A 13,774-nucleotide genomic window follows, 5' to 3' on the forward strand; every position below is an offset into this window, starting at 1 on the left:
CACACACACACACACACTCACATAGACACACAAACGCATAAAATCAGTATTGACAGATATGCTCCTCCCTTCTCAAACACACATACATGTATGGGCACACAAAGCAAAGACGCCCTGACCTGGCCTGTGTGACGGGGTTGAATCCCACCAGTACAGGAGTGTAGATGTCAGGGTGTTTCAGACAAAAGTCCAGCTGTCCTGCTACAAATGGAGCCTAGAGGGCACACTCAACACACACAAGAGTGACACAATGAAGCAGTTGATTGGACAACCGTTGGTGACTGGATCTTTTGATTGGACAGTTGGCAGAGTAACTTACAGACAGGCCACAGGAAATGCCGATGAACAGGACACGCCTCTTTCCTTCACATAGCTGAGCCGGAGCAGAGAGAGAGAGATGGGGGTGGGGGGGAGAAACCTAGATATGAAATTCATTTTATTCACATGAATTGAAACATTATCCCCATTTTAGACCACACCCCTCCGCCATCCCTGACCCCTGACCTTCTCCAGTGTGAGCATGCCTAGTTTGGGGTCATCCTCTGATGCCTCCTGGGATGTGAGCAGGGCTCTACAGAAACAGAGAGAACAAACACGACATTAAACACAGAACATTAAACGCAGAACATTAAATACACAACATTAAACACAGAACATTAAATACACAACATTAAACACAGAACATTAAACACAGAACATTAAATACACAACATTAAACACAGAACATTAAACACAGAACATTAAACACAGAACATTAAACACAGAACATTAAACACAGAACATTAAATACACAACATTAAACACAGAACATTAAACACAGAACATTAAACACAGAACATTAAACACAGAACATTAAACAGACAACATTAAATATAACATTAAATACACAACATTAAACACAGCATTAAACTCAACATTAAACACAGAACATTAAACACACATATAGACCTGGCTGTGTGGTTCCAGGACAGCAACCTCTCCCTCAACATGATCAAGACAAAGGAGATGATTGTAGACTACAGGAAAAGGAGGGCCGAGCATGCCGCCATTCTCATCGGCGGGGCTGCAGTGGAGCAGGTTGAGAGCTTCAAGTTCCTTGATGTCCACATCACTAACAAACTAACATGGTCCAAACACACCAAGAGACTGAAAAGATTTGGCATGGGTCCTCAGATCCTCAAAAGGTTCTATAGCAGCACCATCGAGAGCATCCTGGTTGACTGGTTGACTGGTTGCATCACTGCCTGGTATGGCAACTGCTCGGCCTCCGACCACAAGGCACTACAGAGGGTAGTGCGTACGGCCCAGTACATCACTGGTGTTACGGTGCGTGAATGAGGACCCAAAAGCGAATTAACGTAAACAGAGCTTCTTTAATAACAAAACAAACGTAGGCTCAGATGGACCGGCAGATTCCGACAGGACAGGACAAGGTTGCAGCAAACATGACGATAGTCTGGTTCAGGCATGAATAACACAAACAAGAATCCGACAAAGACAGGAACAAAAACAGAGAGAGATATAGAGGACTAATCAGAGGGAAAAAGGGAACAGGTGGGAAAAGGGGTGACGAGGTAGTTAGGAGGAGACAAGGAACAGCTGGGGGAAAGAGGGGGAGAAAAGGTAACCTAATAACGACCAGCAGAGGGAGACAGGGTGAAGGGAAAGGACAGAAACAAGACACAACATGACAATACATGACAGTACCCCCCCACTCACCGAGCGCCTCCTGGCGCACTCGAGGAGGAAACCTGGCGGCAACGGAGGAAATCATCGATCAGCGCACGGTCCAGCACGTCCCGAGAGGGAACCCAACTCCTCTCCTCAGGACCGTACCCCTCCCAATCTACTAGGTACTGATGACCACGGCCCCGAGGACGCATGTCCAAAATCCTACGGACCCTGTAGATGGGTGCACCCTCGACAAGGATGGGGGGGGGGGGAAGACGAGCGGGGGCGCGAAGAGCGGGCTTGACACAGGAGACATGGAAGACCGGGTGGACGCGACGAAGATATCGCGAAAGAAGAAGTCGCACTGCGACAGGATTAATGATCCGAGAAATACGGAACGGACCAATGAACCGCGGGGTCAACTTGCGAGAAGCGGTCTTAAGGGGAAGGTTCTGAGTGGAGAGCCAAACTCTCTGACCGCGACAATATCTAGGACTCTTAGTTCTACGCTTATTAGCAGCTCTCACAGTCTGCGCCCTATAACGGCAAAGTGCAGACCTGACCCTCTTCCAGGTGCGCTCGCAACGTTGGACAAAAGCCTGAGCGGAGGGGACGCTGGACTCGGCGAACTGAGATGAGAACAGCGGAGGCTGGTACCCGAGGCTACTCTGAAAAGGAGATAGCCCGGTCGCAGACGAAGGAAGCGAGTTGTGGGCGTATTCTGCCCAGGGGAGCTGTTCTGACCAAGACGCAGGGTTGCGAAAAGAAAGACTGCGTAAGATGCGACCAATAGTCTGATTGGCCCGTTCTGCTTGACCGTTAGACTGGGGGTGAAAGCCGGAAGAGAGACTGACGGAAGCCCCAATCAAACGGCAAAACTCCCTCCAAAATTGAGACGTGAATTGCGGACCTCTGTCCGAAACGACGTCTGACGGAAGGCCATGAATTCTGAAAACATTCTCGATGATGATTTGTGCCGTCTCTTTAGCAGAAGGAAGCTTAGCAAGGGGAATAAAATGAGCCGCCTTAGAGAACCTGTCGACAACCGTAAGAATAACAGTCTTCCCCGCTGACGAAGGCAGTCCGGTGACAAAATCTAAGGTGATGTGAGACCACGATCGAGAGGGAATGGGAAGCGGCCTGAGACGGCCGGCAGGAGGGGAGTTACCGGACTTAGTCTGCGCGCAGACCGAACAAGCAGCCACGAAACGACGCGTGTCATGCTCCCGGGTGGGCCACCAAAAACGCTGGCGAATGGAAGCAAGCGTACCCCGAACGCCAGGGTGGCCGGCTAACTTGGCAGAGTGAGCCCACTGAAGAACGGCCAGACGAGTAGGAACAGGAACGAAAAGAAGGTTCCTAGGACAAGCGCGCGGCGACGGAGTGTGAGTGAGTGCTTGCTTTACCTGCCTCTCAATTCCCCAGACAGTCAACCCGACAACACGCCCCTCAGGGAGAATCCCCTCGGGGTCAGTGGAGGCTACTGAAGAACTGAAGAGACGAGATAAAGCATCAGGCTTGGTGTTCTTAGAGCCCGGACGATAAGAAATCACGAACTCGAAACGAGCGAAAAACAGCGCCCAACGCGCCTGACGCGCATTAAGTCGTTTGGCAGAACGGATGTACTCAAGGTTCCTATGGTCAGTCCAAACGACAAAAGGAACGGTCGCCCCCTCCAACCACTGTCGCCATTCGCCTAGGGCTAAGCGGATGGCGAGCAGTTCGCGGTTTCCCACATCATAGTTACGTTCCGACGGCGACAGGCGATGAGAAAAATACGCGCATGGGTGGACCTTGTCGTCAGAGAGGGAGCGCTGAGAAAGAATGGCTCCCACGCCCACCTCTGACGCGTCAACCTCGACAACGAACTGTCTAGAGACGTCAGGTGTAACAAGGATAGGAGCGGATGTAAAACGATTCTTGAGGAGATCAAAAGCTCCCTGGGCGGAAACGGACCACTTAAAGCACGTCTTGACAGAAGTAAGGGCTGTGAGAGGAGCTGCCACCTGACCGAAATTACGGATGAAACGACGATAGAAGTTCGCGAAGCCGAGAAAGCGCTGCAGCTCGACGCGTGACTTAGGGACGGGCCAATCAATGACAGCTTGGACCTTAGCGGGATCCATCTTAATGCCTTCAGCGGAAATAACAGAACCGAGAAATGTGACGGAGGAGGCATGAAAAGTGCACTTCTCAGCCTTCACAAAAAGACAATTCTCTAAGAGGCGCTGGAGGACACGTCGAACGTGCTGAACATGAATCTGGAGTGACGGTGAAAAAATCTGGATATCGTCAAGGTAAACGAAAACAAAGATGTTCAGCATGTCTCTCAGGACATCATTGACTAATGCCTGAAAGACAGCTGGAGCGTTAGCGAGGCCGAAAGGAAGAACCCGGTATTCAAAGTGCCCTAACGGAGTGTTAAACGCCGTCTTCCACTCGTCCCCCTCCCTGATGCGCACGAGATGGTAAGCGTTACGAAGGTCCAACTTAGTGAAAAACCTGGCTCCCTGCAGGATCTCGAAGGCTGAAGACATAAGAGGAAGCGGATAACGATTCTTCACTGTTATGTCATTCAGCCCTCGATAATCTATGCAGGGGCGCAGAGACCCGTCCTTCTTCTTGACAAAAAAAAACCCCGCTCCGGCGGGAGAGGAGGAGGGGACTATGGTACCGGCGTCAAGAGCTACAGACAAATAATCTTCGAGAGCCTTACGTTCGGGAGCCGACAGAGAGTATAGTCTACCCCGGGGGGGAGTGGTTCCCGGAAGGAGATCAATACTACAATCATACGACCGGTGTGGAGGAAGAGAGGTGGCCCTGGACCGACTGAACACCGTGCGCAGATCGTGATATTCCTCCGGCACCCCTGTCAAATCACCAGGCTCCTCCTGTGAAGAAGAGACAGAGGAAACAGGAGGGATAGCAGACATTAAACATTTCACATGACAAGAGACGTTCCAGGAGAGGATAGAATTACTAGACCAATTAATAGAAGGATTATGACAAACTAGCCAGGGATGGCCCAAAACAACAGGTGTAAAAGGTGAACGAAAAATTAAAAAAGAAATGGTTTCGCTATGATTACCAGAGACAGTGAGGGTTAAAGGTAGCGTCTCACGCTGAATCCTGGGGAGAGGACTACCATCCAAAGCGAACAAGGCCGTGGGCTCCCTTAACTGTCTGAGAGGAATGTTATGTTCCCGAGCCCAGGTCTCGTCCATAAAACAGCCCTCCGCCCCAGAGTCTATTAAGGCACTGCAGGAAGCTGACGAACCGGTCCAGCGTAGATGGACCGACAAGGTAGTGCAGGATCTTGAAGGAGAGACAGGAGTAGTAGCGCTCACCAGTAGCCCTCCGCTTACTGATGAGCTCTTGGCTTTTACTGGACATGAAGTGACAAAATGACCAGCGGAACCGCAATAGAGACAGAGGCGGTTGGTGATTCTCCGTTCCCTCTCCTTAGTCGAGATGCGGATACCTCCCAGCTGCATAGGCTCAGCACCCGAGCCGGCAGAGGAAGATGGTAGTGATGCGGAGAGGGGGGCAACGGAGAACGTGAGCTCCTTTCCACGAGCTCGGTGACAAAGATCAACCCGTCGCTCTATGCGAATAGCGAGTTCAATCAAGGAATCCACGCTGGAAGGAACCTCCCGGGAGAGAATCTCATCCTTTACCTCCGCGCGGAGACCCTCCAGAAAACGAGCGAGCAACGCCGGCTCGTTCCAGTCACTGGAGGCAGCAAGAGTGCGAAACTCAATAGAGTAGTCTGTTATGGATCGATTACCTTGACATAGGGAAGACAGGGCCCTGGAAGCTTCCTCCCCAAAAACAGAACGATCAAAAACCCGTATCATCTCCTCCTTAAAGTCCTGATACTGGTTAGTACACTCAGCCCTTGCCTCCCAGATTGCCGTGCCCCACTCACGAGCCCGTCCAGTAAGGAGAGATATGACGTAGGCGATACGAGCTGTGCTCCTGGAGTAAGTGTTGGGCTGGAGAGAAAACACAATATCACACTGGGTGAGGAACGAGCGGCATTCAGTGGGCTTCCCAGAGTAACACGGCGGGTTATTGATTCTGGGCTCCGGAGATTCGAAAGCCCTGGAAGTGGCCGGTGGATCGAGGCGGAGATGGTGAACCTGTTCTGTGAGGTTGGAGACTTGGGCGGCCAGGGTCTCAACGGCATGTCGAGCAGCAGACACTTCCTGCTCGTGTCTGCCTAGCATCGCTCCCTGGATCTCGACGGCAGAGTGGAGAGGATCCGAAGTCGCTGGGTCCATTCTTGGTCGGATTCTTCTGTTACGGTGCGTGAATGAGGACCCAAAAGCGAATTAACGTAAACAGAGCTTCTTTAATAACAAAACAAACGTAGGCTCAGATGGACCGGCAGATTCCGACAGGACAGGACAAGGTTGCAGCAAACATGACGATAGTCTGGTTCAGGCATGAATAACACAAACAAGAATCCGACAAAGACAGGAACAAAAACAGAGAGAGATATAGAGGACTAATCAGAGGGAAAAAGGGAACAGGTGGGAAAAGGGGTGACGAGGTAGTTAGGAGGAGACAAGGAACAGCTGGGGGAAAGAGGGGGAGAAAAGGTAACCTAATAACGACCAGCAGAGGGAGACAGGGTGAAGGGAAAGGACAGAAACAAGACACAACATGACAATACATGACAACTGGGGCCAAGCTTCCTGCCATCCAGGACCTCTATACCAGGCGGTATCAGAGGAAGGTCCTAAAAATTGTCAAAGACTCCAGACACCCTAGTCATAGACTGTTCTCTCTGCTACCGCACAGCAAGCGGTACCGGAGCACCAAGTCTAGGTCCAAGAGGCTTCTTAACAGCTTCTGCCCCTAAGCCATGAGACTCCAAAACATCTAGTCAAATGGCTACCCAGACTATTTGCATTGCTCCCCTCTATGCATAGTCACTTTAATAACTCTACCTACATGTACACACTACCTCAACTAACCCGTGCCCCCGCACATTGACTCTGTACCGATACCCCCCTGTATATAGTCTCACTATTGTTACTTTACTGCTGCTCTTTAATTACTTGTTACTTTTATCTCTTATTCGTATCCATATTTTTTTTTTTTAAACTGCACTGTTGGTTAGGGGCTCTTATTTAAGTAAACATTTCACTGTGAGGTGACATGCTGTTGTGCATGTGACTAATACAATTTGATTTGAACCTTAAACAATATTAAACACACAACATGACACAGAACATTAAACACAACAGAACATAGAAAGCTTGCGTGGGCACGCACGTTGTATGTGTGTGTGCGTGTGTGTGCGTGTGTGTGTGTGTGTGTGTGTGTGTGTGTGTATGTACGTGTGTGTATGCACGTGTGTGTATGTGTGTGTGCGTGTGTGTGTGTGTGTGTGTGTGTATGTACGTGTGTGTATGCACGTGTGTGTATGTGTGTGTGCGTGTGTGTGTATGCACGTTGTATGTGTGTGTGCGTGTGTGTGCGTGTGTGTGTGTGTGTGTGTGTGTGTGTGTATGTACGTGTGTGTATGCACGTGTGTGCGTGTGTGTGTGTGTGTGTTTGTGTGTGTGTGTGTGCGTGTGTGTGTGTGTGTGTGTGTGTATGTACGTGTGTGTATGCACGTGTGTGTGTGTGTGTGTGTGTGTATGTACGTGTGTGTGTGTGTGTGTGTGTGTGTGTAATATCTCACACTCTCACCTGTCTCCCCCAGCAATGATATAAGAGTAAACAGTATTCTGCTGCCTGTCTCTCAGGGCTCTGTTAAAACATGACTGGAAAAACCATCACATCTCATAAAGATACTGCACATACCAAATTATACAATTATAAAATGATCAAATATAGTAACAATTACCGCCATTAGGAAGGCCAAGCGACCAGAGGTTCCACAACCACTCAACACAACCAGACTATCCTCTGGGTCCTGTCAAACACACACACACACACACACACACACACACACACACACACACACACACACACACACACACACACACACACACACACACACACACACACACACACACACACATACACACACACACACACACACACACACACATACACACACACACACACACACACACACACGATACAAGAACAGAAGCTACAATTCAGAAAACCTCACTGTGTCTGTATGTGTATAGAATGTCTGTATGTGTATAGAATGTCTGTATGTGTATAGAATGTGTCTGTATGTGTATATAATGTCTGTATGTGTATAGAATGTGTCTGTATGTGTATAGAATGTGTCTGTATGTGTATAGAATGTGTCTGTATGTGTATATAATGTCTGTATGTGTATAGAATGTGTCTGTATGTGTATAGAATGTCTGTATGTGTATAGAATGTGTCTGTATGTGTATAGAATGTGTCTGTATGTGTATACAATGTGTTTATATGTGTATAGAATGTCTGTATGTGTATAGAATGTGTTTATATGTGTATAGAATGTGTCTGTATGTGTATAGAATGTGTTTATATGTGTATAGAATGTCTGTATGTGTATAGAATGTGTTTATATGTGTATAGAATGTGTCTGTATGTGTATATAATGTGTCTGTATGTGTATAGAATGTGTTTATATGTATATAGAATGTCTGTATGTGTATAGAATGTGTCTGTATGTGTATAGAATGTGTCTGTATGTGTATATAATGTGTCTGTATGTGTATAGAATGGGTCTGTATGTGTATAGAATATGTCTGTATGTGTATAGAATGTCTGTATGTGTATAGAATGTGTCTGTATGTGTATAGAATGTGTCTGTATGTGTATACAATGTGTTTATATGTGTATAGAATGTCTGTATGTGTATAGAATGTGTTTATATGTGTATAGAATGTGTCTGTATGTGTATAGAATGTGTTTATATGTGTATAGAATGTCTGTATGTGTATAGAATGTGTTTATATGTGTATAGAATGTGTCTGTATGTGTATATAATGTGTCTGTATGTGTATAGAATGTCTGTATATTTATAGAATGTCTGTATGTGTATAGAATGTGTCTGTATGTGTATAGAATGTGTCTGTATGTGTATAGAATGTCTGTATGTGTATATAATGTGTCTGTATGTGTATAGAATGTGTCTGTATGTGTATAGAATGTCTGTATGTGTATAGAATGTCTGTATGTGTTTAGAATGTCTGTATGTGTATAGAATGTGTCTGTATGTGTATAGAATGTGTCTGTATGTGTATAGAATGTGTCTGTATGTGTATAGAATGTGTCTGTATGTGTATATAATGTCTATATGTGTATAGAATGTGTCTGTATGTGTATAGAATGTGTCTGTATGTGTATAGAATGTGTCTGTATGTGTATAGAATGTCTGTATGTGTATAGAATGTCTGTATGTGTATAGAATGTGTTTATATGTGTATAGAATGTGTCTGTATGTGTATAGAATGTCTCTGTATGTGTATAGAATGTCTGTATGTGTATAGAATGTCTGTCTGTGTATAGAATGTGTCTGTATGTGTATACAATGGGTCTGTATGTGTATAGAATGTGTCTGTATGTGTATAGAATGTGTCTGTATGTGTATAGAATTTGTCTGTATGTGTATAGAATGTGTCTGTATGTGTATAGAATGTGTCTGTATGTGTATAGAATGTATCTTTACAGAGAAGAGTGTTTCACCCTGAGAATTTGCTCCACCGTCCTGGCCACCTCCAGCATGGTCAACACCACACTGTCACTGAACATCCTCTGAAACACACACACACACACACACACACACACACACACACACACAAACCCCTGTCACTGACCTAGAACATTGAATTCTTCCCCAAACCTCAAAATGGTGTGATGTGTCTATCAAGGTGAGTGTGTTGCATTGGTCCAAAAATGTATGTTAAGGGTGGATGACTCTTCTTTCCCAGAGCCTTCATCCTACCTGACCACTCTCTGACCTCTAACCTCTGACCCCTGACCTGGTAGGTGGTTCCTGTGTCCTTTTGGAACATCTGTGCGTCGCAGGCTGCCAGCAGACGGACAATATGATTGGGCGAGGACTTGTCGATGTCACGAGTCAGGGGGTTGGACTTCTCCGACACAGGAAACCATGGCTCGTAATCTGGCGACTGACACAGAAGCATCATGGGAGTTGGAGTCTAGACAGAGCGATCTGTGGCTAAAATGGTACCCTACATTTTGACCAGAGCCCCTTGTGGATAACCATAACACTTTGTGCCACTTCCCTCCAGATCTCTTACCTCCCACTTGCACGTGTCGGAGATCTCACTGAAGTCCATTTTCTCCATTGTTAAAGAACGCTGTAGGTCGAAAGACGAAGAGATATTCCAGTGTTTTAAATGCCTGTCAGTCTGTCTCTTTTGCTCTCTCTCTCTCTCTCTCTCTCTCTCTCTCTCTCTCTGTCTCTCTCTCTGTCTCTCTCTCTCTGTCTCTCTCTCTCGCTCTGTCTCTCTGTCTCTCTGTCTCTCTCTCTCTCTCTCTCTCTCTCTCTCCCTCTCCCTCTCCCTCTCTCTGCTCTCACACACACAGCAACGCTAAACATAAGCCATGGACGAAGGTCTCTCTCTTGCTCCACTAAGTGACCTTTGAGACATGCAGATATCAAACAGTCCGAGACAAAGTTTATTGCGCTCTCTCACACACACACACACACACACACACACACACACACACACACACACACACACACACACACACACAGACACGTCAATGATTAGTATATTATATTTTTCTCATGTGATCTGACAAAATAGGCCATTCCAAAACCATATAGACATATTTATATGTGGCTCTGGGTCCATCATCCACACACCTGCTCACTCTCTGCAGAGGAATCAGGTCTGATTCATGAGAGAGAGTGAGAGAGAGAGATTTACCGTTGTGCGTGCAAGATTCAACAAACCGGGCAGTAGATGAAAGAAATATTCGCGTGCCAGGGTGTCTCCTGGGACTCGCGGAAGAACACGCTGTCAGTAGGATGCCTCGGATCCTCTCGTGCTATGCAGGCTGAACGGTAAACTGCCAAACCCTGGAGACAGACGACAAGACATCTCCTCCTCCTCCTCCTCCTCCCTTCCTCTTCTTTATTCCTTTACCTCTCCCCTCCTTTCTGTCTGTGAACTGGTGAACGTGTACAGGCTAGTGGGCGCTGGCCGTAGATCTGAAACGCCCAACGGGAGCAACAGCTGTCTCTGTTTCTCTCCTCCTCTCTCTTCCCACTCTCCTCTTTTCCTTCCATTTACATCCCCTCAAAAAATAGCAACAGCTGTTTGAGTCGGCTTAGAAGCAACATCGCGGATGTGAACATCGTTCACCGTCGGATATCGAGCTGTTTGTCCCCATAGTGGACCGCTGACCAGGATCGATTCATAACCGTGAGTCCTTCAAGTGCGGGTGGAAACCGAAATTCCCGTAACAGCAACGCTTTCCCCCCTCCTGGAAAACCAATCACACTGACATTGTTATTTATTTTGTCTGTTCTTCTTTTCAAAAACAAAAAGATCAACAGCTGTGGGTGAGGGAATTGTTTGCAATGTGATCTAGTGGCGAAGGAGGAGGAGGAGGAGAGAGAGAGAGAGAGGGGGAGAACATGCCTGCTGATGTTGCTGTCTCATTGAGCCTCGCTACCCTCCTGCTGACCACATGGAACACGCTGATGGTGACAGCCAGTAAGTCGCTATGGTTAAACAACCCCCGGTGTTGGTACCTGACTGTCTGTGGTACATTCACCTTTCTCAAGGTCTTCACTCTTTGTCATGCTGGTGTGTGTGTGTGTGTGTGTGTGTGTGTGTGTGTGTGTGTGTGTGTGTGTGTGTGTGTGTGTGTGTGTGTGTGTGTGTGTGTGTGTGTGTGTGTGTGTGTGTGTGTGTGTGTGTGCGTGCGTGCGTGCGTGTGTGGTTCAGTATTTACAAGGTTTGTTAAATTACTTTCTAAATGTAATCTGATTATCCAAACTCAGGTAATCGGATTACTTTCCCCTTAAGAGGCGTTAGAAGAAGACAAAGAGGATCCATCAATGTATTTGGTGTGTCATCCTAGTGATCTCTGATTGGTGGTCATCATTTGGTGTGTCATCCTAGTGATCTCTGATTGGTGGTCATCATTTGGTGTGTCATCCTAGTGATCTCTGATTGGTGGTCATCATTTGGTGTGTCATCCTAGTGATCTATGATTGGTGGTCATCATTTGGTGTGTCATCCTAGTGATCTCTGATTGGTGGTGATCATTTGGTGTGTCATCCTAGTGATCTCTGATTGGTGGTCATCATTTGGTGTGTCATCCGAGTGATCTCTGATTGGTGGTCATCATTTGGTGTGTCATCCTAGTGATCTCTGATTGGTGGTCATCATTTGGTGTGTCATCCTAGTGGTCTCTTATTGGTGGTCAGCATTTGGTGTGTCATCCTAGTGATATCTGATTGGTGGTCATCATTTGGTGTGTCATCCTAGTGATCTCTGATTGGTGGTCATCATTTGGTGTGTCATCCTAGTGATATCTGAATGGTGGTCATCATTTTGTGTGTCATCCTAGTGGTCTCTGATTGGTGGTCATCATTTGGTGTGTCATCAGATTGGTCTCTGATTGGTGGTCATCATTTGGTGTGTAATCCTAGTGGTCTCTGATTGGTGGTCATCATTTGGTGTGTCATCCTAGTGGTCTCTGATTGGTGGTCATCATTTGGTGTGTCATCCTAGTGGTCTCTGATTGGTGGTCATCATTTGGTGTATCATCCTAGTGATCTCTGATTGGTGGTCATCATTTGGTGTGTCATCCTAGTGATCTCTGATTGGTGGTCATCATTTGGTGTGTCATCCTAGTGATCTATGATTGGTGGTCATCATTTGGTGTGTCATCCTAGTGATCTATGATTGGTGGTCATCATTTGGTGTGTCATCCTAGTGATCTCTGATTGGTGGTGATCATTTGGTGTGTCATCCTAGTGATCTCTGATTGGTGGTCATCATTTGGTGTGTCATCCGAGTGATCTCTGATTGGTGGTCATCATTTGGTGTGTCATCCTAGTGATCTCTGATTGGTGGTCATCATTTGGTGTGTCATCCTAGTGGTCTCTGATTGGTGGTCAGCATTTGGTGTGTCATCCTAGTGATATCTGATTGGTGGTCATCATTTGGTGTGTCATCCTAGTGATCTCTGATTGGTGGTCATCATTTGGTGTGTCATCCTAGTGATATCTGAATGGTGGTCATCATTTTGTGTGTCATCCTAGTGGTCTCTGATTGGTGGTCATCATTTGGTGTGTCATCAGATTGGTCTCTGATTGGTGGTCATCATTTGGTGTGTAATCTTAGTGGTCTCTGATTGGTGGTCATCATTTGGTGTGTCATCCTAGTGGTCTCTGATTGGTGGTCATCATTTGGTGTGTCATCCTAGTGATCTCTGAATGGTGGTCATCATTTTGTGTGTCATCCTAGTGGTCTCTGATTGGTGGTCATCATTTGGTGTGTCATCAGATTGGTCTCTGATTGGTGGTCATCATTTGGTGTGTAATCCTAGTGGTCTCTGATTGGTGGTCATCATTTGGTGTGTCATCCTAGTGATCTCTGATTGGTGGTCATCATTTGGTGTGTATCCTAGTGGTCTCTGATTGGTGGTCATCATTTGGTGTGTCATCCTAGTGGTCTCTGATTGGTGGTCATCATTTGGTGTGTCATCCTAGTGATCTCTGATTGGTGGTCATCATTTGGTGTGTCATCCTAGTGATCTCTGATTGGTGGTCATCATTTGGTGTGTCATCCTAGTGATCTCTGATTGGTGGTCATCATTTGGTGTGTCATCCGAGTGATCTCTGATTGGTGGTCATCATTTGGTGTGTCATCCTAGTGATCTCTGATTGGTGGTCATCATTTGGTGTGTCATCCTAGTGGTCTCTGATTGGTGGTCAGCATTTGGTGTGTCATCCTAGTGATATCTGATTGGTGGTCATCATTTGGTGTATCATCCTAGTGATCTCTGATTGGTGGTCATCATTTGGTGTGTCATCCTAGTGATCTCTGAATGGTGGTCATCATTTTGTGTGTCATCCTAGTGGTCTCTGATTGGTGGTCATCATTTGGTGTGTCATCAGATTGGTCTCTGATTGGTGGTCATCATTTGG

General features: G+C 46.6%; 2 protein-coding genes across 5 annotated transcripts in view; one reads left to right on the forward strand and one right to left on the reverse strand.

Moving 5' to 3' along the window:
* Positions 1-11,215, reverse strand: part of gckr (glucokinase regulator) — a 29,681-nt gene extending 18,466 nt beyond the window's left edge. The window contains exons 1-9 of one of the 2 annotated variants that reach the window (XM_090211616.1): positions 10,536-11,215; positions 9,900-9,959; positions 9,618-9,767; positions 9,322-9,390; positions 7,532-7,600; positions 7,375-7,448; positions 505-571; positions 320-373; positions 120-214 (exon numbers count right to left, since the gene is read on the reverse strand). In XM_090211616.1, the coding sequence (XP_090067742.1) occupies positions 120-214; positions 320-373; positions 505-571; positions 7,375-7,448; positions 7,532-7,600; positions 9,322-9,390; positions 9,618-9,767; positions 9,900-9,947 (626 nt within the window). In that variant the 5' untranslated portion in view covers positions 9,948-9,959; positions 10,536-11,215. Of the gene's footprint in view, positions 1-119; positions 215-319; positions 374-504; positions 572-7,374; positions 7,449-7,531; positions 7,601-9,321; positions 9,391-9,617; positions 9,768-9,899; positions 10,235-10,535 lie in introns of those variants that run through there. The other variant, XM_090211615.1, reaches the window with a different exon arrangement.
* The window catches only part of fndc4b (fibronectin type III domain containing 4b), a 20,691-nt gene continuing 17,510 nt past the window's right edge, over positions 10,594-13,774 (forward strand). For 2 of the 3 annotated variants that reach the window (XR_016489072.1, XM_036955260.2), the window contains exons 1-2: positions 10,900-11,033; positions 11,160-11,327. Coding sequence is in view for 2 of the 3 variants with exons in the window: in XM_036955260.2 (XP_036811155.1) it covers positions 11,302-11,327 (26 nt within the window). In the remaining variant the exon portion in view is untranslated. Of the gene's footprint in view, positions 11,034-11,159; positions 11,328-13,774 lie in introns of all 3 variants that reach the window. The other variant, XM_090211617.1, reaches the window with a different exon arrangement.

The sequence above is a fragment of the Oncorhynchus mykiss genome, chromosome 19 (assembly GCF_057628025.1).
Source record: "Oncorhynchus mykiss isolate SJ-2025 chromosome 19, ASM5762802v1, whole genome shotgun sequence".
In the NCBI taxonomy this organism is placed as follows: Eukaryota; Metazoa; Chordata; class Actinopteri; order Salmoniformes; family Salmonidae; genus Oncorhynchus; species Oncorhynchus mykiss.